This window comes from Hyla sarda, chromosome 7 (assembly GCF_029499605.1).
Source record: "Hyla sarda isolate aHylSar1 chromosome 7, aHylSar1.hap1, whole genome shotgun sequence".
Classification (NCBI taxonomy): Eukaryota; Metazoa; Chordata; class Amphibia; order Anura; family Hylidae; genus Hyla; species Hyla sarda.
The window spans coordinates 135714746-135738590 of record NC_079195.1 but is presented as its reverse complement, the minus strand read 5'-3'; the positions used below and the strand labels follow the sequence as shown (position 1 = coordinate 135738590).

Genomic DNA, 23845 nt, shown 5'->3' with positions numbered 1-23845 from the left:
TTCTGTCTGGAAAAGCTCTGTCATGGGCCACACCGCTCTGGGACCGCAATGACCCTGTCACTGCCTCTGTACACTCCTTCTTCTCGGAATTTCGTAGTGTCTTTGAGGAACCTACCCGAGCCTCTTCTGCTGAGACTGCCCTGTTGAACCTGGTCCAGGGTAATTCTTCCGTTGGCGAGTACGCCGTACAATTCTGTACTCTTGCTTCAGAACTATCCTGGAATAATGAGGCCCTCTGTGCGACCTTTAAAAAAGGCCTATCCAGCAACATTAAAGATGTTCTGGCCGCACGAGAAATCCCTGCTAATCTACATGAACTCATTCATCTTGCCACTCGCATTGACATGCGTTTTTCCGAAAGGCGTCAGGAGCTCCGCCAGGATATGGACTTTGTTCGCACGAGGCGTTTTTTCTCCCCGGCTCCTCTCTCCTCTGGTCCTCTGCAATCCGTTCCTGGGCCTCCCGCCGTGGAGGCTATGCAAGTTGACCGGTCTCGCCTGACACCTCAAGAGAGGACACGACGCCGCATGGAGAATCTCTGCCTGTACTGTGCCAGTACCGAACACTTCCTGAAGGATTGTCCTATCCGTCCTCCCCGCCTGGAAAGACGTACGCTGACTCCGCACAAAGGTGAAACAGTCCTTGAAGTCAACTCCGCTTCTCCACGTCTTACTGTACCTGTGCGGATATCTGCCTCTACCTTCTCCACTAAGGCCTTCTTGGACTCCGGATCTGCAGGAAACTTTATTTTGGCCTCTCTCATCAACAGGTTCAACATCCCAGTGACCAGTCTCGCCACACCTCTCTACATCAATTGCGTTAACAATGAAAGATTGGACTGTGCCGTGCGTTACCGCACGGAACCCCTCCTAATGTGCATTGGACCTCACCACGAAAAAATTGAGTTTTTGGTCCTCTCCAATTGCACTTCCGAAATTCTCCTTGGACTACCCTGGCTTCAACACCACTCCCCTACCCTGGATTGGTCCACTGGGGAGATCAAGAGTTGGGGTCCCTCTTGTTCCAAGGACTGTCTTAAACCGGTTCCCAGTACTCCCTGCCGTGACCCTGTGGTGCCTCCTGTAACCGGTCTCCCTAAGGCCTATATGGAATTTGCGGATGTTTTTTGCAAAAAACAAGCTGAGACTTTACCTCCTCACAGGCCTTATGACTGTCCCATTGACCTCCTCCCGGGTACTACTCCACCCCGGGGCAGAATTTATCCTCTCTCTGTCCCAGAGACTCTTGCTATGTCTGAGTATATCCAGGAAAATTTAAAGAAGGGCTTTATCCGCAAATCTTCCTCTCCTGCCGGAGCCGGATTTTTCTTTGTGTCCAAAAAAGATGGCTCTCTACGTCCTTGCATTGACTACCGCGGTCTTAATAAAATCACTGTAAAAAACCGCTACCCCCTACCTCTCATCTCTGAACTCTTTGATCGCCTCCAAGGTGCCCACATCTTTACCAAACTGGACTTAAGAGGTGCCTATAATCTCATTCGCATCAGAGAGGGGGATGAATGGAAAACGGCATTTAACACTAGAGATGGACACTTTGAGTATCTGGTCATGCCCTTTGGCCTGTGCAACGCCCCTGCCGTCTTCCAAGACTTTGTTAATGAAATCTTTCGTGATCTCTTATATTCCTGTGTTGTTGTATATCTGGACGATATCCTGATTTTTTCTGCCAACCTAGAAGAACACCGCCAGCATGTCCGCATGGTTCTTCAGAGACTTCGTGACAATCAACTGTATGCCAAAATGGAGAAATGTCTGTTTGAATGTCAATCTCTTCCTTTCCTAGGATACTTGGTCTCTGGCCAGGGACTACAAATGGATCCAGACAAACTCTCTGCCGTCTTAGATTGGCCACGCCCCTCCGGACTTCGTGCTATCCAACGTTTTTTGGGGTTCGCCAATTATTACAGACAATTCATTCCACATTTTTCCACCATTGTGGCTCCTATCGTGGCTTTAACCAAAAAGAATGCCAATCCTAAGTCATGGCCTCCTCAAGCGGAAGACGCCCTTAAACAGCTCAAGTCTGCCTTTTCTTCGGCTCCCGTGCTCTCCAGACCTGACCCATCTAAACCCTTCCTATTGGAGGTTGATGCCTCCTCTGTAGGAGCTGGAGCGGTCCTTCTACAGAAAAATTCTTCCGGGCATGCTGTTACTTGTGTTGTTTTTTCTAGGACCTTCTCTCCGGCTGAGAGGAACTACTCCATCGGGGACCGAGAGCTTCTAGCCATTAAATTAGCACTTGAGGAATGGAGGCATCTGTTGGAGGGATCAAGATTTCCAGTTATTATTTACACCGATCACAAGAACCTCTCCTATCTCCAGTCTGCCCAACGGCTGAATCCTCGCCAGGCCAGGTGGTCTCTGTTCTTTGCCCGATTTAATTTTGAAATTCACTTTCGGCCTGCCGATAAGAACATTAGGGCCGATGCTCTCTCTCGTTCCTCGGATGCTTCGGAAGTAGAGCTCTCTCCGCAACACATCATCCCCCCTGACTGCCTGATCTCCACTTCTCCAGCCTCCATCAGGCTAACTCCTCCAGGGAAGACCTTCGTTTCTCCACGCCAACGTCTCGGAATCCTCAAATGGGGTCACTCCTCCCATCTCGCAGGTCATGCGGGTATCAAGAAATCCGTGCAACTCATCTCTCGTTTCTATTGGTGGCCGACTCTGGAGACGGATGTTGTGGATTTTGTACGAGCCTGCACTGTTTGTGCCCGGGATAAGACTCCTCGCCAGAAGCCCGCTGGTCTTCTTCATCCTCTGCCTGTCCCCGAACAGCCTTGGTCTCTGATTGGTATGGACTTTATTACAGACTTACCCCCATCCCGTGGCAACACTGTTGTTTGGGTGGTCGTTGATCGATTCTCCAAGATGGCACATTTCATCCCTCTTCCTGGTCTTCCTTCAGCGCCTCAGTTGGCAAAACAATTTTTTGTACACATTTTTCGTCTTCACGGGTTGCCCACGCAGATCGTCTCGGATAGAGGCGTCCAATTCGTGTCAAAATTCTGGAGGGCTCTCTGTAAACAACTCAAGATTAAATTAAACTTTTCCTCTGCATATCATCCTCAATCCAATGGGCAAGTAGAAAGAATTAACCAGGTCCTGGGTGATTATTTACGGCATTTTGTTTCCTCCCGCCAGGATGTCTGGGCAGATCTTCTACCATGGGCCGAATTTTCGTATAACTTCAGAGTCTCTGAATCCTCCTCCAAATCCCCATTTTTTGTGGTGTACGGCCGTCACCCTCTTCCCCCCCTCCCTACTCCCTTGCCCTCTGGTTTGCCCGCTGTGGATGAAATATCTCGTGATCTTTCCACCATATGGAAAGAGACCCGAAATTCTCTTTTACAGGCCTCATCACGCATGAAGAAGTTTGCTGATAGAAAAAGAAGAGCTCCTCCCATTTTTTCTCCTGGAGACAAGGTATGGCTCTCCGCTAAATATGTCCGCTTCCGTGTCCCTAGCTACAAATTGGGACCACGCTATCTTGGTCCTTTCAAAATCTTGTGCCAGATTAATCCTGTCTCTTACAAACTTCTTCTTCCTCCTTCTCTTCGAATTCCTAATGCCTTTCACGTTTCTCTTCTTAAACCACTTATCATCAACCGTTTCTCTCCTAAGTTTGTTTCTCCCACTCCTGTTTCCGGCTCCTCGGACATCTTCTCCGTTAAAGAGATACTGGCCTCCAAGAAGGTCAGAGGGAAAACCTTTTTCCTGGTCGATTGGGAGGGTTGTGGTCCTGAAGAGAGATCCTGGGAACCTGAGGACAATATCCTAGACAAAAGTCTGCTCCTCAGGTTCTCAGGCTCTAAGAAGAGGGGGAGACCCAAGGGGGGGGTACTGTTACTCCGAGCGCTCCGGGTCCCCGCTCCTCCCCGGAGCGCTCGCTTCACTCTCGCTACCGCAGCGCTCCGGGCAGCTCCACTGACCCGGTGCGCTGCGATACCGTCTCCAGCCGGGATGCGATTCGCGATGCGGGTGGCGCCCGCTCGCGATGCGCATCCCGGCTCCCGTACCTGACTCGCTCTCCGTCTGTCCTGTCCCGGCGCGCGCGGCCCCGCTCCCTAGGGCGCGCGCGCGCCGGGTCTCTGCGATTTAAAGGGCCACTGCGCCGCTGATTGGCGCAGTGGTTCCAATTAGTGTGTTCACCTGTGCACTCCCTATTTATACCTCACTTCCCCTTCACTCCCTCGCCGGATCTTGTTGCCATTGTGCCAGTGAAAGCGTTCCCTTGTGTGTTCCTAGCCTGTGTTCCAGACCTTCTGCCGTTGCCCCTGACTACGATCCTTGCTGCCTGCCCCGACCTTCTGCTACGTCCGACCTTGCTTCTGTCTACTCCCTTGTACCGCGCCTATCTTCAGCAGCCAGAGAGGTTGAGCCGTTGCTAGTGGATACGACCTGGTCACTACCGCCGCAGCAAGACCATCCCGCTTTGCGGCGGGCTCTGGTGGAAACCAGTAGTGACTTAGAACCGGTCCACTAGCACGGTCCACGCCAATCCCTCTCTGGCACAGAGGATCCACCTTCTGCCAGCCGGCATCGTGACATTTGCCTTCCTCTGGATCAACTCAGTAGGGACTCATTAGGGTTATAGGTTGAACTTGATGGACTCTGGTCTTTTTTCTTATGAACTATGTAACTATGTAACTTATACAGAAAAATGAAAAAGTTATAGGTAGTCAAAATAGAGGGCTTTTAAATGTGCTAATTTGATTAAAAAGTTTGAGATTTTTTCAAAGCAGCACGATAACAGAAAAGTACATAATTATGGGTAGAATTTTAATCATATTGACCCACATAATAAAGAAAACATGTCAATTTTTCCGTAAATTGTAAAGTGTGAAAATTAATTTGCAAAATTGCAGTTTTCTTTTCAATTTCCCCACACAAATAGTATTTTTTGATTGCACCATACATTTTATGGTAAAATGAGTGATGTCATTACAAAGGACAACTGTTCACACAAAAAAACAAGCCCTTAGACTTGTCTGTAGATCAAAATATGAAAGAGCTATGATTTTTAGGAGGTGAGGAGGAAAAAACTAAAATGCAAAAATAAAATTGGCCTTAATGGGCCTAAAGGGTTTAATACAGTTAATACTGCGATTTTACATATCCAATCAAAATGTATGAATATGTTAATTTGGCCTATATTTACCCATTAAAAGAGGACCTGTGGTCAGTAATTTTTTTATTTGAATACTAGGGTCAGAGGTTGGGAGCCTGACTCCCAAAAAGCCATAGCCTCAATATTCACATCCGCTTGAGCCAGATTTATGTCCCCTCAGCCTTATGTTCACACCCGCTCAACCTCATATTCACACCCTTTTAGCCTGATTAATACCCCTCATTCCATATGCCTTAATGACACCCCTCAGCTTCAAATTTATACCATCATGAGCTTCAATCACAGACTGTCAGCCTCATATTCATTTCACTCTGTGCCTGATTCATGCCCCTTATTTAAAGGGGTACTCCAGTGGAAAACTTTAACTTTCTGGCACCAGTTGATTTAAAAATAAAAAAAGTTTTCCAAAAAAGATTCTGTCTATCTGATAATTTAAAGATAAGGTAAGATATTCAAGCAAAGAGTAAAGGCCCTATATTAGTACTGAAATCAGGGGACCTGGGGCTATAAAATAGTATAAATAACAAAAAAAACAAAAAAAACTCCTGAAAGTTTATAAATTATATGTCACAGAAGTGAAGTAAGAAATTTTAAGATAAGGCCCAAAAGAGTGTTTGGGTAATTAACAAATGCACACTATAGTAGTAGTCTATAGAGCCTAATCAAAAATACTTCAGATACTTCTGAAGCATCAGGTGAGGACATCTACTGATGTGCTAGATTTTTATGGTGTGGATTGGGCTGTATAGATCTTGCCCCTTATTATGTGTTATTTTTTTTATGCCTATGTGGTGAATTTATAAGTGTTTTTACAATAAATCAATAATACTACACACTGAAGAGTATGTCTTCTCTTGTTATGGAGTTTTGTTTAAGGTGTCAATATGTTTGGCTAACTAATAAAATACAACAGATCTATTTAAAAAAAATTGTACATCTTTTTGTGATTTTTGTGGTCAGATTTATAAGAAAAATCTAGTTGTTTCAGAATGTCTGATACCTTGCTATATTCGTTTACTGCTAGTGGCTTTCTAGAAAAAACAATACTACAAACTAATCCATAAAAAAGTTACTTTAAACATATGACTCATATGATAATGAATAAAAATGTATTTCCAACTTACTTGATATCCCATAAAATAGGCCATATATACCAAAGATGGACTATGTGGCTCCTATAGGGGAGGGTAACTATGAATAGTCTTTCCTATTGGGTACAGGCCTTCCCTTTTCAAATGATCTCGATTGATAAACCAAGAGGCAGACAGACTGACCAGAAAATCATGCAAATATTGTTAAAGGGGTACTCCGGTGCTTAGACATCTTATCCCCTCTCCAAAGGATAGGGGATAAGATGCCTGATCGCGGGAGTCCCGCCGTTGGGGACCCCCGGGATCTTGCATGCGGCACCCCATTTGTAATCAGTCCCCGAAGCGTGTTCGCTCCGGGTCTGATTACCGGCGACCACATGGCCGGCGGAGCGTGACGTCACACGGGGGCGGAGGCATCACGTCACACGCTGCCGGCCATGTCGTCGCCGGTAATCAGACCCGGAGCGAACACGCTCCGGGGACTGATTACAAACGGGGTGCTGCATGCAAGATTCCGGGGGTCCACAGCAGCGGGACTCCCGCGATCAGGCATCTTATCCCCTATCCTTTGGATAGGGGATAAGATGTCTAAGCACCGGAGTACCCCTTTAAGGGAACAATAATTACTAGGCTCTTCTGTATTTGGTGGTAAATCCCTGCATAATTTACTGGTATTTTCTATGTGACCTCTTTTTTGTAAACCATTGGTTGAGATATGAGCCTCTAGCATGTTTACAAAATAAAACATTCTATAGCCATAGTTATAAATTGTAACACACTTCCTTAAAATAAAAGATATTTATATTTTTTATTTTCTGTTGCAGATATTCAGGGACTACAGGGATTTCTGGACCAAGCATCAAGATTAGGGCTTGATGTGTCATTGCAAAAAGTAGACAGAAACATCAGTAAAGTTTTTGCCAGCCTCTTCACCACTATGAAAACAGAAGAACTGAATAGGTACCGTGACACTTTACGTAGAGCAATTTTACTTCTGAGTCCAAGAGGAGCACAAAACTTCATCAATGAGGTTAGTAACTTGTTTATGTTTGCAACAGAAATTTCTTTAGGTTGTGTTTATGGAAAAACAACATTTAAAATGTGGTGTGTGAACCCAACCTAAGGCCATTCTATTACTCTCATGGTTGGGCAGGAGTATTTGTTCCTGCAGATATTTGTTCACCAGTGTTATTTCACTTAAAAAAAAAAAGCTTGCATTAAAAAATGATCTGTAAAACTTGTAGCAGAGAAAAATAAATGTAACAGAACGCAATTTTATCCTTGCCAAACAGATTGAGAATTATAGTGCAAGACGACCTCAGATGTGCATGAGGTCTGTCATGTTACCAGTGACAATATCCTAATGTGTTTTCTATCTAAATCCTGTGACAGTAGCTTACTACATTGACGCAATGGAGCAGAAAGACCCCAGGTTTATCAATGAAGAAATTTATTTTTCTTCAAGGTCAAAAAACAATCAGTCAAAATACAAAGTCCCAAACCATAAATGATCTGAAGCGAAAATGCTAGAAGGCAAACACTTTAATGCAGAACATCCGTGCAGCTACAAGATTGAATCAATTGATCTTGCAGTGAGATGTGGTTTGGAAGATGATAATATTTTATACCTTGTGCTTATAAAATGGAATTTTTTTTGTCTTTTTCTTAAATTTCCTAGCACAGTACACGGTGGTGAGAAATGTAACATTGTATTCAATCTTTATTTAAGGAAGATTGTTGGCTGGGGAAAACATACATGGTATAGGATCCCAAAGCAACCTCTGAGGTACTGCCAAGCACCCAAACAGATGCATGTTTGCCTCCCATAATCTTTTCATTAGCCTTGGTTAAATACCTCACAAACTTACTCGCTTTTGTTGTAGGGTTTATGAAAAGGGAATGCCTGCGCAGGTTCACATCACCCATTTGAATATATATATATATATATATATATATATATATATATATATATATATATATATATATATATACACCAGCCCTGTGATATTTATGCCTTTGCATAGTTGTCTTCAGGGATTTCTAGTAAAATAAAACTTTCTAAGTTTGTATACTTTCATACTAACTCCTTAGGTAGCATGATAAATCAGATCTGTAGTTGGTGTTTATTGGCAACTGCATGAATAAAAGATGTAAAGGTCCCTAGAAATGATTTCCATCTGAACTAGGTAGAAATTGTTGCTGACAATACTGTAAAAAATATTTTCTAATATTTTATTCTATCCTTATAGCAGTTAATAAAACTGGACAGTGGACACATTTGGACAATTATATCCCCTAATATATTTCAATTATGTCCCAAAATACATGCCAATATACGGTCAGTCAGGCAAACAGCTGGAAGAAAAGCCTCAACACATAATTTTATTACTGTAACAGTTATGGTTGTAAAATTAAAGTATGTGAGAACAAAGCCCTATTTTTCGGTTGGATTAAAAACAATGGGAATAATAAAGCTGATATTGGGCCCAAAAATTTTTTGTTTTTGAACCATAAAAAAAAATTTTTGAGCCAAAGCCAGAAGTATTTTCAAATGAATGATAAGTATAAAGGAAAGACCTAGACTTCCTTTCTGCTGCATCCACTTCTAACTTTGGCTCAACAACTGCAATGGCATTTTTCCAAAAAACTTCAGGAAAAAACCTGTGTGGAAATTTAGCCTAAAGGTGAGGAAGTTGATTTCTTTTTCCATGAATTTAGTCCCATAGTGGTTTCAATGATGTGCTTATATTGTACGTATATTTAGCTTTATATTTTGTTTTTGTGATGTTAGTCAGTCTTATGATGTTTTTTTGTGAATTGAAATAACGCTCTGCACATACTGGCTCTCATACAATTGTTACTGCTGATCTTAGTTACATTGTGTTTGATGAATTAAATACTTTAGGAAAAATAAAAAACTTCCTAAGTGAACAAGTCAACACAAATTTTCATGGGTTGTACATGGTGATGGGCTTTAATGTGTGATCTGATCTGACACATCTGTCATTTTAGGATGAATCCCTATAAAAACCTGCAGTATACATGATTTTTGTGTGAAGCTTCTGTTTCAACAAACATTTGAGTCACTACTGGTAATATTGGTAAGTTATCTGTCAGAGGCTTTAATGGGTAGGGCTAGGAAACATTTCTAGTCAGATCAAAATAACAAACAAAATCTTCACAAATGTAGAGAAATGGTGGAGTAGTATTGGTGAACCAAGGAAAGGGGGAATATATTTATTTTTATCATTCAAACAAAATTTGTTAAAAAAAACAAAAAAAAAAAAAGATCCTGTTTATTTATTATTTCGATAGCATGGCCATATTTCCACTAGGGCAAAGGGCACATGCCTTGGGTGGCAACATTGTTAAAGGGTTACTCCGGCGAAAACCTTTTTTCTTTTAAATCAACTGGTGGCAGAAAGTTAAACATATTTGTAAATGACTTCTATTACAAAATCTTAATCCTTCCTGTACTTATTAGCTGCTGAATACTACAGAGGAAATTCTTTTCTTTTTGGAATGCTCTCTGATGACATCACAAGCAAAGTTCTCTCTGCTGACGTTATTATAATAATTAGAGATGAGCGAACTTACAGTAAATTTGATTCGTCACGAACTTCTCGGCTCGGCAGTTGATGACTTATCCTGCATAAATTAGTTCAGCTTTCAAGAGCTCTGGTGGGCTGGAAAAGGTGGATACAGTTCTAGGAAATAGTCTCCTAGAAATGTATCCACCTTTTCCAGCCCACGGGAGCACCTAAAAGCTGAACTAATTTATGCAGGATAAGTCATCAACTCCTGAGCTGAGAAATTTGTGACGAATCAAATTTACTGTAAGTTCGCTCATCTCTAATAATAATAATAATAATAATGCTTTATTTATTGTTGACCTTAGTGGGATTTGAACCGAAGTCCCCAGCACTGCAAGGCAGCAGTGCTGACCACTGAGCCACCATGCTGCCCTTAGCATACATCTGCTATGCACGGTTGCTAAAATGGACAGAGATGTCAGCAGAGAGCACTGTGCTCGTGATGTCATCAGAGAGCATTCCAAAAAGAAAATAATTTCCTCTGTAGCATTCAGCAGCTATTAAGTACTGGAAGGATTAATATTTTTTAATAGAAGTAATTTACAAATATGTTTAACTTTCTGCCACCAGTTGATTTAAAAGAAAAAAGGTTGTCACCGGAGTACCCCTTTAAACTAGCCTCTATCCACTTAGCCCACCACTTACAAATATTATTGTCCGGGCACTCCAAGTTGGTATGTAAGGTAAGGGAGGGAACTCTGATGCTCCATCCCCCAGCACAAACCTAAGCAACTAAAGGCAGTGCATAAAATCCCAACAATGTTTTCAAGGCCTCCTGAAGCCCGTAGCCCTGCTTTCCTTCACTTTATTGGATGAGGCAGGGGGGAGGAAGATGGAGCCAGCAGCCTCTCGCCGTAGAGATGAAGTGGAAGGCCTGCTCCCCTTGCTTATCAGTTCTTGTGAAAATTGTGAGTGGTAAGTGAAATAAGTCCTGCCTATCAATAGCCTATCTATTTCAAGTGTCTTTACTTTGCTACACAAACTATGTAATAGTATGTTGGGTATTAAGAGGTGACATTACGTGAAAAGGTATAACAGAGAGTATTATTGGGTTATAGGGATTAAAGGGGTATTCCAGAGACATTTTTATGTCTAGCTGTGCAAAAAAACATCTTATACTTACCCCCTCACTCCCCCACCACCGCTGCTACTTTGCTGTTAGTTCCCTACTGCACTGCACTTCCTTGTGCAGCTGCTCAGCTTGAGCCACCTCTTCTCCAAGGCCCCATCTTTATAGGGTCTGACCATAACTGTTAGCTGCATCACTGGCAATGTTCTATCTATGTCATTGTAGCCAGTGAGCAGGACAGTTAGATAATTGGGTGCTGTTGTCTCTAAAGGACTGCATCAACTATTTTCATACAGTGCTCTAATAGTTGTAAATCAACACAAAAAATATTAACAAGATCCAGGTCTAGTACACTACAGCAGTGGTCTACAGAAGAGAAGGGTTAATGTCTTTATGTCTGATGGACTATAGCAATGTAAATGTAAGTGTCAGTATCTCTAATGATCTAGATCATTAACCCCTTAAGGATAGTCCATTTTGGCCTTGAGAACACAGGAAATTTTCATTTTGGCATTTTTCATTTTTTCCTTTCCCCTTCTAAGAGGCATAACTCTATGACTCTTTATTTTTCCATCCACAGACGCATGTGAGAGCTTATTTTTTTCAGGACCAATAACACATTTCATTTTTCACAAAAATGTATGGTGCAGACAAAACATTTTCTATTTGTGTGGAAATTGAAAAGGAAACAGCAATTTTGCTTTTTTGGAGGGTTTAGTTTTTATGCAGAGCACTTTCCGGTTAAGCTGACAAGTTTTCTTTATTCTGTCGGTCATTACTATTAAATGAAACCCAAGTTTTCTGTTATTGTACCAGTTTTGAAAACACTTAAACTTTTTAAACAAAATTAGGATGTTTCAAATCACCCTATTCTGACCTCTATAACTTTCTCATTTTTGCATATACGGATCTGTATGAGGGCTCATACAGTATATATGTGACCTTTGGATCACTTTCTGGGATGTAATGCAACCAAAAATCAGCAATTTTGGACTTTGCATTTTTTTTAACGTTTACGTGATCGTTAACATTATACAGGGTGGGCCATTTATATGGATACACCTTAATAAAATGGGAATGGTTGGTGATATTATCTTCCTGTTTGTGGCACATTAGTATATGTGAGAGGGGAAAGTTTTCAAGATGGGTGGTGACCATTGCGGCCATTTTGAAGTTGGCCATTTTGAATTCAACTTTTGTTTTTTCAATAGGAAGAGGGTCATGTGACACATCAAACTTATTGGGAATTTCACAAGAAAAACAATGATGTGCTTGGTTTTAACGTAACTTTATTTTTTCATGAGTTATTTACAAGTTTCTGACCACTTATAAATGTTTTCAATGTGCTGCCCATTGTGTTGGATTATCAATGCAACCCTCTTCTCCCACTCTTCACACACTGATAGCAACACCGCAGGAGAAATGCTAGCACAGGCTTCCAGTATCCGTAGTTTCAGGTGCTGCACATCTCGTATCTTCACAGCATAGACAATTGCCTTCAGATGACCCCAAAGATAAAAGTCTAAGGGGTCAGATCGGGAGACCTTGGGGGCCATTCAACTGGCCCACGATGACCAATCCACTTTCCAGGAAACTGTTCATCTAGGAATGCTCGGACCTGACACCCATAATGTGGTGGTGCACCATGTTGCTGGAAAAACTCAGGGAACGTTCCAGCTTCAATGCATAAAGAGGCAGTCACATCATCATGTAGCAATTTCACATATCCAGTGGCCTTGAGGTTTCCTTTGATGAAGAATGGCCCCACTATCATTGTACCCCATATACCACACCATACCATCAATTTTTGTGTTCCAACAGTATTGGAGGGATCTATTCAATGTGGTTTAGTGTCAGACCAATATCGGTGGTTTTGTTTGTTAACTTCACCATTCATATAAAAGTTTGCCTCATCACTGAACAAATTCTTCTGCGTAAACTGAAGATACTGTTCAAATTTTTGTTTTGCCCATTCTGCAGCACCTGAAACTACGGATACTGGAAGCCTGTGCTAGCATTTCTCCTGCGGTGTTACTAGCAGTGTGTGAAGAGTGGGAGAAGAGGGTTGCATTGACTATCCAATACAATGGGCAGCACATTGAGCACATTTCATAAGTGGTCAGAAACTTGTAAATAACTCATGAAAGAATAAAGTTACGTTAAAACCAAGCACATCATTGTTTTTCTTGTGAAATTCCCAATAAGTTTCATGTGTCACATGACCCTCTTCCTATTGAAAAAACAAAAGATGGATTCAAATGGCCGACTTCAAAATGGCCGCCATGGTCACCACCCATCTTGAAAAGCCCCCCCCCTTACATATAATAATATTCCACGAATAGGAAGTTAATATCACCAACCATTCCCATTTTATTAAGGTGTATCCATGTAAATGGCCTACCCTGCATTTTTATAGTTCAGACTTTTATACATGCGACAATACCAAGTATGTTTATTAAAATTTTTTACACTTTCTTTGTAAAATGGGAAAAGGGTTATTTTTTTTTTTACAGGGAAAGGGGCTTATTCACTTTAAAAAATAAAACAACAACTTTTTTTTAAACTTACTTTACTTTCTATAAACCCATAGGGGACTACCTAGCAATCATTAGATTGGTATTACTGATCAGCACTATGTATATGCATATCAATGATCAGTAATATCGGCGATCTACTTCTCTGGTTTGCTAGAAAGCAAATTGTCGTAGTAGATTGTCGGAGCTGCTGAGAGGCAGGTGAGGGGACTTCCTGCTGCCATTTTGACTCATCGAAACCCTGCGATTATGGTCTCAATTGCAATGAAGCAATCGTAGCTCCTGTGCTCCCCTAATGTACAGGATGTAAGTGAACATCCTGTTGCATTAAGAACCAGCGCACCAGGATGTACATTTCTGTCCATTGTCCTTAAGGGGTTAAAAGGGTTGATGTCAACATCACTGGTGGTTTAGAGCAGTCAGGGGTAATCTAGTGATGCTCATTGATTTAGAACTGATGTGAGGTTAATTTCTGGTGGTCTACAGTAGCAATGGGGCACATTTTAGTATACATGGTGGTCTAGAAAAGTAAGATGTTTAAAGGAGTACTCAGGTGGTTAAGATTTTTTGGCTATCTTGCATCTTCTTTTAATGTTCATGTTTTTTGCAATTGACATGTATTTTATGTTTGTGTAGCATGTGTCTTTTTTTCTTACCTGTTTGTGGGCCAGGGAGTTCTGTAGTTCTGTGTTGGATCTCTGACTGTTGTCCACAGGTTAGGATTAGGCTGTGGACAATATGTCATAGCTTTTTTTTCTCTGTTCTTTCAGAAGTGTATGACAGAGATAAGCCACGCCCCCTCATCTCCCCCTCCAGGTGGTCACAGGTGTGCATGAGAGCAAGAAGCTCCTACACAGCTCCTCATCTCCCCTCCCCCTGCTCTGTTTTCTGAGGATGCAGGTCTGCACTGAAAGAAGACAGAGAAGATATATGTGAAGGGGAGGAAGTGTTATGTGAAGGGATAACAAGGGGCATAGGCTGGGGATGTATAGACTGCAGGGGAATAACTCTCGGACTGGGGATGATTTCTGTGTGTGAAGGAGCGGGGGGACTCCTGAATGACAGATGCTGGGAGTTGTAGTCCCTGTTATGTGTGTATGCTAGTGTTTACAAAACAGTGTGCCTCCAGCTGTTGCAAAACTACAACTCTTAGCATGCCTGGACAGACTTTGGGTATGCTGGGAGTTGTAGTTTGGCAACAGCTGGAGGCACACTGGTTGGGAAACACTGTCCTAGCCTATTCAGCATACACATCATGTTCCACCAGTGTTTCCAAACCAGTGTGCCTCCAGCTGTTGTAAAACTACAACTCCCAGCATTCCCTGACAGTCTTTGGGCATGCTGGGAGTTGTAGTCCCTTTTGTGTGTGTGTATACCAACCAGGGTTGATTATATTAGTGTGCTGTGTATAAGGGGGCCAACCCGGGAAAATAGTAGGGTGGGTAAAGGGAGGAACAAAAAAAGGAGCCACCCCAAACCAGCAAGGCATGTGGCATGCTGGGATTTGTAGTTTTCAGCACAGCAAGAAACAGGAAATAGAAGCAAAGATAGGAAAACAAAGTGGGGGATAAAAAGACAACAAAGAATGGAAATAGAGTAGCCTAAACAACAAGAATAGAAATGAAACAAAACAAATAGGGTAAGTCAAAAACAGAAAAACACGTTGACCACCGGAGTACCCCTTTAATTCCAGCATTCCTGGTGGTCTAGGGCACAGAAGAGGTTTATATCAGAATATTTGGGTCTAGGGCAGAGAAGAGGGGTTATTTCTAGTATCACTGCTGGAAGGCAGTGGAAGGGCTAATGCTGCATACCCAGGGTCCAGTATTTACTCACCTCCTGTTCTGGCACTAGCTTCCTGTTTTCTCCATGTGCTGATCATAAAAATTGCAGGGGGGTGGGGGCACTCTGCACCAGTTATAGTTCTCTTTAAGACAGAGGGATGTGTTCTGTTAAATGAGAAGAGAGTGAATGTTAGTGTGGTGAGGGTGGTCTGCCATTGCCTGGGAATACTGCTTTCAGCACCCAGAAATTTACTGACAGCCTTTCCAGTATATGTGTGTATAGAAGAGAATTTGTCAAAGACTGTGGAGGAAGCAAGATTCACAGACTTTGTAGATGGATTCCTGATGGTGTTTAATCTGATTTTTTAAATTAAAATATTGATTCAAATCATAGTAAACTATGTATTTTAATTTATCCTGTTCTACTTGTATATAGGATATCAGAGCATACCTGACAGATCCCCTTTAATCCTGGTTAAAATCAAGCATCTATTTTAATTAAATGAAAAGGTTCCTCTATGCTGAGTTCCATATATAGCTTCTTAGAATAAAGTAGATATTTCTCATTGAGAAATCTTTCTGGAAGCTTGTACAGTACATATATTAAAATAAGAAATCCAGCACTCGCTTACTGAAATGCTTCACCTCTTTTTTAGCCATTTCTCTATATTTAACAATTACCAGTCCCTACTGTTACTGGAGTGGCTTACACAATTCTACTGTAATGGTTTGGGGATCAAATAATCCTAAATCTTCCGCTCTTTGACTGCATTTTTCACACTGAGTGCTTCTATAAATTCTTTTCACTGTTGAAATAGCCACTTGCAAGAAACCTGCTTGTTTTTTGCTGAATTGCATTGCATGCTTGAGTTGACAACTACTGCATTGTAACTTAAAGACAGACAGACTTTTATGCGTACTGTGATGTACACAGTAAAGCTGTGTTTGTTTATGTGATAACAAGTCACTGATGTCAGTGTGTCTCTTTTTTGGACAACCATGTGTGGGATACAATAACTTTTACTCAGCAAATGAACAAAAAACAACTGGGTAGCTAAAAAAAAAAAAAAAAAAACAATGAGGGATGAGAAACAGTACTCTTGTAGCTAAATCTGATTTATAACTCCCTTAGAAACTTTTGAAGAAGAAAAAAAAAATAAAAAAAAAGCTGTATATGTTGACTAGCTATTTGCAATGAAAGGGATAGTAAACTTATAAAATTGTCAAAAATAACTTCTTAACCTAGAAAATAAAGCGTTAAAGTCTTGGCCATCTGGTGTCTCCATTCTCAGCAATTGGCTGTTCACTGCCTGTTGTTAGGCTCAGTCTGTCTCTATTATTAGTCTCTATCCGTGTCAGTCTGCCTCTATTATATAAGGCATTATCCACATGCTCCCTTCAACTGATGCTTATTTGTAACGTTACGGGTTGCCAACCACCAGTGTTTCATGTGTCCTGGTCCTTACCAGCATCAGGCGACATCCTCTGTGTCATGTATCTGCCAGGTTTCCTGGTCTTGCTGCTCTGGAGTGTCTCCTTTTGCAGTTGCTGCTCTTTCCTCTTGGGTCCATACACGAGCACAGGCTGAATCTTATAGAGACAATGTGCACTGTCTTCTGAATCTGAGTTCCTGATACTGTCTGTCTGCTGTACATTTTTTCCTGACCCTGTCTGTATATTGAACTTGGTTAGCTGTTCTCAGGGCATCTGCTCAGCTAATATACAGCTATTCAGCTCTGTTGCATCTGATGCTATCTTCAGTTTCAGTTTGCCCCATTCTGTCCGACTGTTTGGCTGCCACTTGTGGCACAGTGGGTCCACACTTGTGGGCATTACAGTATTTTAATCAAGAAGGGGCAACAGAGTTAGATAACAGATTTAAAAAAATATAAATAATCTAGCCAAGTTATAAAATGACATTACAATGATAAAACATAAGTCTAAAAAAAAGAGACACTCAAGATTGCACATTGTTTATACTTAGCAAGAAAATAAAATACCAGAAAAGTCTAAAAACACCCACATGTAGTAGAAATAATAATACAATAAACATATACATTTTTTCTTCTTTGGATAGTAACAATACAATGGCAGATATATCCGATTCAAATAATAGCAATTTAATTAGTATTAAATGTGATAATTGAAATATTATTATTCATCAAAAAGGGGGAACAAAAAAGATGAGAGGTAAAAAAAAAAATACAAAAAGCATAAAAGGAGAAGTGAAAAAACATACTACACCAGAGGATACAGCAAAAAACAAAACAAAAACTGAAGTGATGAAAATAGAACTAAGGTCACCGAGATGAATTTGTTGGCATGCACATTGACAGAAACTGAAATACAGGTGTTAGAAGAAAAGTCAGGTTTTTTTTCCTACTAAAAATGTAATTTGTAACAAACAATCAAGGACGTTAACAGATTTATGAGTTTGTTAAAGGTCATGGAGCACCACTAAAGTGAGTTTGTGGTTCTGCTGGATGAACTGTCCCGCTCCCATGGTCTTGTGACCAGCAAAGAGAATGAAATGTAGAGTCTGGCCAAGCAGATCTCATTCCAGGAAGGAGAAGTGAGTGTTCGGCGTGGTGCTTATCAGGCTCTATGGAGTAATCAAAAGGCTAGGCTGGTAGCCATGGAAGAGCTGGAGAGGGAGAAAGTGATGATGGTTCATAAGGTGCAGAGCCCGGAGGCGCAGAACGAAACGCACATTAAGTCTCATGCAGCTACCTGGGATATGCTGGGAACTCATCTCGTCGAACAAGAGGCTCTGCTAGAGGACATTGTTGAGAGAACAATTGCTATCCCTGGAAGATACTGTCAGGGACTTGACAGAGTTGCTGGACAGTGAGAAGATGAACTCGGCTAAGCTGAAGAGTGAGCAGCTGAAATATTTAAAGCTGAAAGGGGACATGAAGGTCCAAAAACAGAGCAGAGACCAAGCTGTAGCGGAACTGGCTAAAGAGAGGCTAAAAGTGACTTAAATGGAAATTGAGGCCAAAGCCACAGCCATCCGTGGAGAAGAAGAAGAATGGCTGCTTGTGGGGCAAAAGTTAATGGAAACAGGGATGCTTTCTCTAAAATAGTGGAGTCTGAACGCAGTGAGCAGAAGCCATGTGAGTCCTCTGAAGCTTAGAGGTAAAACCATATGGGAAGACCTCTAAAGCTGAGACTGAGGTGAAACCATATGGGAAGTTCTCTGAAGCGGAGACTGAGATGAAACCATGCAGGAGGTCCTCTGAAGCTGCAGAGATAAGGACATTGGTTAGTGAAGTTTCTGAGCCCGAGAGGTTCTCTGAGGCAGAAGGTAGACCTAACGCAACTGCAGAAGTCCTACAAACCGGTGACAGAAGAAGACAAAGGCCGGGAGCATCTGTCTTGTCCGTACCTAGTCTCAAGAGGCCTGCACACACCAAGGTGAAGAACTTGTTGTTGGAGAGGTGTGACCGGAGTGGAACATTTGGCAGGCAATTGGTCAAAGGTGACCGGGACACTTGTACTTGGTCGCTTGTGAGAGTGCGGAAGTAGGAGGGATGCGCCGTTGGAGTGGTGCAGGTGAAAGCTGCGTAAGAAGGAGGTTAAGGACCTCAGAACCTGTTGGACAAAGTTGTCCAGAAAAAAGGAAAGGCAGTTTGAGGCTAGGTTTCCACTTGGTTTTTTTTGTACACCTAAAAAAACGCCAGCAAAAACGCCAGAAAAACTGCCACAGGTTTTTCCTGAGTTTTGGCAGTTTTTCCTGGTGTGTGGAAACAGCCAAATTTGTCCCCTGTGGCAGTTTTCTCATTGCCTTCAGGTACCACTCTGGGGGTCGAATGCTGAGCGCCCGGTCCACAGAGTGTAGGGAGGTGAGGAGTAATGTACAGCATCACTACTCACCTCCCCGGCTGTATAGTATAGAGGGGGGCATAGTGTACCCATATATACTATACAGGAGCCGGGAATCTCGTCATCAGACTGACAGGATTCCCTGCTCCTATAGCCCCTTTGGGCGGTATACAGTATATACAGCTATCTATAGATAGATGTATACAGTGTATACAGAACAGGAGGTCCACTTACCTCCCTCGTTTCTGTCACTGCCGGTCCGTGTAGCTCCGCCCCCTAGTGATGACGTCATTCGGGGGCAGAGCTACAGACATATTCAGGCTAGTCTGAAGCTCTGTTCACATTGTCCGTTTTGGATAATGGGAACAGATCCTTCTGCCAGTGTCTACCCAGACAGGGAGACTCCAGCTGTTGCTAAACTACAACTCCCAGCATGCCCAGACAGCCAAAGGCTGTCTGGCCATGCTGGGAGTGGTAGTTTTGCACCAATTGGAGGCTCACTGTTTAGGTAGACATTGCATTATGGGCGCTCTCACCTGCAGAGAGCACAAAAAATGTCCTAACCTATTTTTTTTTGTTTTTTTTCTTCTCGTTTCAGATCCGTGTATGCAGAGGATTACGACGGATTCGATGGATTACGATGGATGAACAGGATTTTTTTTATATTTTAATAAAATGGTTAACGAGGGCTGTGGCGGAGTGTTTTTTTAAATAAAAAATTTTTTCCCATGTTTTGTGTTTTCTTTTTTATTGAATATTCAGGCTTAGTTATGGAGGCTGTCTAATAGACAGAATCCATGACTAAGCTGGGGCTTAGCGTTAGCCCCAAAAACAGCTAGCGCTAACCCCCAATTATTACCCCGGTACCCACCGCCATAGGGGTGCCGGGAAGAGCAGGTACCAACAGGCCCGGAGCATCAAAAATGGCGCTCCTGGGCCTAGGCGGTAACAGGCTGGCGTTATTTAGGTTGGGGAGGGCCAGTAACAATGGTCCTCGCCCACCCTGGTAACGCCAGGCTGTTGCTGTTTTGTTGGTATCGTGCTGATACTGAATATACAGGGAACCCTATGCATTTTTTTTTCATAAATAAAAAAAAAAAAATAAAAAAAAAACGCATAGGGTTCCCCCTATTTTCAGTATCAGCCAGATACCAACCAAGCAGCAACAGCCTGACGTTACCAGGGTGGGTGAGGACCATTGTTACTGGCCCTCCCCAGCCTAAATAACGCCAGCCTGTTACCGCCTAGGCCCAGGAGCGCCATTTTTGACGCTCCGGGCCTGTTGGTACCGGCTCTTCCCGGCACCCCTGTGGCGGTGGGTACCGGGGTAATAATTGGGGGTTAGCGCTAGCTGTTTTTGGGGCTAACGCTAAGCCCCGGCTTAGTCATGGATTCTGTCTATTAGACAGCCTCCATAACTAAGCCTGAATATTCAATAAAAAAGAAAACACAGCACATTGGAAAAAATTTTTTTTTTTTTAAAAACACTCCCCCACAGCCCTCGGTAACCATTTTATTAAAATATAAAAAAATCCTGTTCATCCGTCGTAATCCATCGAATCCGTTGTAATCCTCTGCATAGCATACACGGATCTGAAACGAGAAGAAAAAACAACACAAAAAAAATAGGTTAGGACATTTTTTGCGCTCTCTGCAGGTGAGAGCACCCATAATGCAATGTCTACCTAAACAGTGAGCCTCCAATTGGTGCAAAACTACAACTACCAGCATGCCCAGACAGCCTTTGGCTGTCTGGGCATGCTGGGAGTTGTAGTTTAGCAACAGCTGGAGTCTCCCTGTCTGGGTACACACTGCCAGAAGGGTCTGTTCACATTATCCAATACGGACAATGTTAACAGAGCCTTATACCCTTGCCAGCCTGGATCGCGTCTGTAGCTCCGCCCCTAATGACATCATCACTAGGGGGCGGAGCTACGCGGACCCGCAGGGACTGGACGGAGGTAAGGGGACTTCTCCATCTTCTGTATACACTGTATACAGCTATCTATAGATAGCTGTATATAGTGTATACCGCCCAAAGGGTTAACCTACACTGTCTAGCAGTGTAAGTTAACTCTTTCCTTGCTGGGCTGGTGCATAGCGCACAGTTTAGCAAGGGGTTAAGTGAGCCAGCAATGTGTATACTGTTTACACAGTGCAGGCTCACTGTAAGTTCTTGCTGGGCAGTAGATATACGATGTATATCTACTGCTCAGGATCAGCTGATCTCCTGACTCTGTAGCCTTGAGAACAGCTGATCCCGACAGTCACTTTGATCACAGAGGGTGTCAGGAGAAATGACATCCCTGGGATCTGTCCCTTACTGCAGGTACTAATACTCCCAACATGGAGCACACTCTGCTCCATGCTGGGAGCTGTAATACCTGCATTAATAGACAGATCGCAGTGAGTGTCACTTCTCCTGACACCCGTTGCGATCCTCCTATATAATGTATAGATGCAGCAGCCGATGGTCCCCTGCACTGCCGTATATATATACACATATTCCTATTTCCCACAGAGTTGTGATTGGCTGGAACCATCTGACCAATCACAGCTCTGTGGGAAATATAAATAGGTGTATATATACGTGAGTGCAGGGGACCATAGAAGAGCGGCTGCCGCATCTATACATTATATAGGAGGATCGCAAGGGACCCCAGCGATCTTTCAATTAGTACAGGTAACTACTACTCCCATCATGGAACAGTGTGTTCCATGCTGGGAGTAGTAGTACTACCTAAAATATGTAAAAAAAAGTGAAACACACACACACACTACATTTTTATTATTGTCGGCTACATTTTTAGTGCCCTACCCGCGCACATAAATTGATCCCTGTTTAAAAATTTATAAAAAAGATATATTTCGTTAAATACAATTTTTTCAATCACTACTGTATCTTTTTTTATTATTATTTTTTAATGGTACCCTACTAAATTTTAATAAAAAAGGTATCTCCAACACTTTTTTTGGATCGCTAAAGTCCAAAAGAGAATAAAAACCGCCTGAAAAAACGCCAAATTTAAAACCCACATGGCGTTTTCCTTGGCGTTTTTTCACTCCCATAGACTTCTATGGGAGAAAAACGCCAAGATTTTCCCGAAAAAACGCCAAAGTCTCGACAAGAGGTCGTTTTTTAAAAACTGCCAAGGAGCCCAAAAACGCCAAAAGGATTAAAAAAACGCCAAACTGAAGAACGCCAAGTGGATTTGGCATTTTGCAGTTTACTATTGACTTTCAGCTAACATCTGGCCGCAGCGTTTTTTCACAAAAAAAATGCCATGCGGCAGAATGGGCGTTTTTATTGGCGTTTTTGTAAAAAAAAAACAAGTGGAAACCTAGCCTGACTCTGCCTTTCAAATGCAAGTGCTCCTTCCCGGTGGTCTGAGCAAAGGTGTGGGGGGGGGGGGGATATGTGATGCTGTGGCAAGGAAAGAGTGTATTTCCTTGGCTCACCCGGGAGAAATCTCCACCTGTGTCCTAGTTAATTAGGCGGCAGAGAAGGGAGGTGTGTTTATAAGGAAGAGAAACAGTGTAGTCTTTGCTCTCCCTAGGAAACAGCAAGCTGGCTGTAGGGGAGAGACAGGGGTCCTGCTGAGGAACACACAGCCCGAGCTGTGAGTGGCCCAAAGAGTGGTGTGAACTGTGAGTAGGAGGTTGTAGGAGGCATATGTTTAACTGGCTGAGGGTAACGCACCAGTTATTAGTCAGGGCATGCTGATCTGTGTAGTTAGCGACCAGACGTTCTAGGACATTTTGTTCCTGATTTATGTTTATTTTTCCTGCAACCTGTCTAAATAAAGCTGGCAAGGTGCCAGACTTGCATTAACCCCTTAAGGACTCCGCCCATTTGGGCCTTAAGGACTCAGAAATTTTATTTTTACGTTTTCGTTTTTTCCTCCTCGCCTTCAAAAAATCATAACTCTTTTAAATTTTCATCCACAGACTAGAGGGCTTGTTTTTTGCGCAACCAGTTGTCCGTTGTAATGCCATCACTCACTTTACCATAAAATGTATGGCGCAACCAAAAAAATACTATTTGTGTGGGGAAATTAAAAAGAAAATGTTGGAAGGTTTCGTTTTCACGCCATACAACGTACGGTAAAAATGACATGTATTCTTTATTCTTTGGGTCAATACAATTAAAATGGTACCCATGATAACATACTTTTCTATTACTGTTGCGCTTACAAAAAATTGCAAACTGTTTAACCAAATTAGTATGTTTAAAACCCCCCTATTTTGAAGACCTATAACTTTTTCATTTTTCTGTATAAGTGGCGATATGAGGGCTCATTTTTGTGTCATGATCTGTACTTTTTATTGATACCATATTTGCTTATATAAAACTTTTAATACTTTAAAAAAAAATTGGGGGGAATAAAATGTTATAAAAAAGCAGCTATTTTGGACTTTATTTATTATTATTTATGCATGCGGCGATACCAAATATGTATATAAAATATTTTTTTTACACTTTTTGGGAGTGGAATAGGGAAAATGGGACAATTTACGTTTTTATTGGGAGAGGGTGTTTTTCACATTTTTTTTACTTTTATTTTTTACTTTTTTTACTTTTATTTTTACACTTTAATAGTCCCCATAGGGGACTATTTATAGCAATCATTCAATTGCTAATACTGTTCAGTGCTATGCATAGGACATGACACTGATCAGTGTTATCGGTCATCTTCTGCTCTGGTCTGCTCGATCGCAGACCAGAGCAGAAGACCCGTGGAAGGCAGCGGAGGCAGGTGAGGGGACCTCCGGCTGCCATGCTGGATGATCGGATCGC

General features: G+C 42.2%; 1 protein-coding gene across 4 annotated transcripts in view; it reads left to right on the top strand.

Annotated features, from left to right (window-relative positions):
• Nucleotides 1-23845, top strand: part of GRID1 (glutamate ionotropic receptor delta type subunit 1) — a 1339076-nt gene that overhangs the window by 621448 nt on the left and 693783 nt on the right. For all 4 annotated transcript variants that reach the window (XM_056530786.1, XM_056530787.1, XM_056530788.1 and 1 more), the window contains exon 4: nucleotides 7067-7272. In XM_056530786.1, the coding sequence (XP_056386761.1) occupies nucleotides 7067-7272 (206 nt within the window). The remainder of the gene's footprint in view (nucleotides 1-7066; nucleotides 7273-23845) is intronic.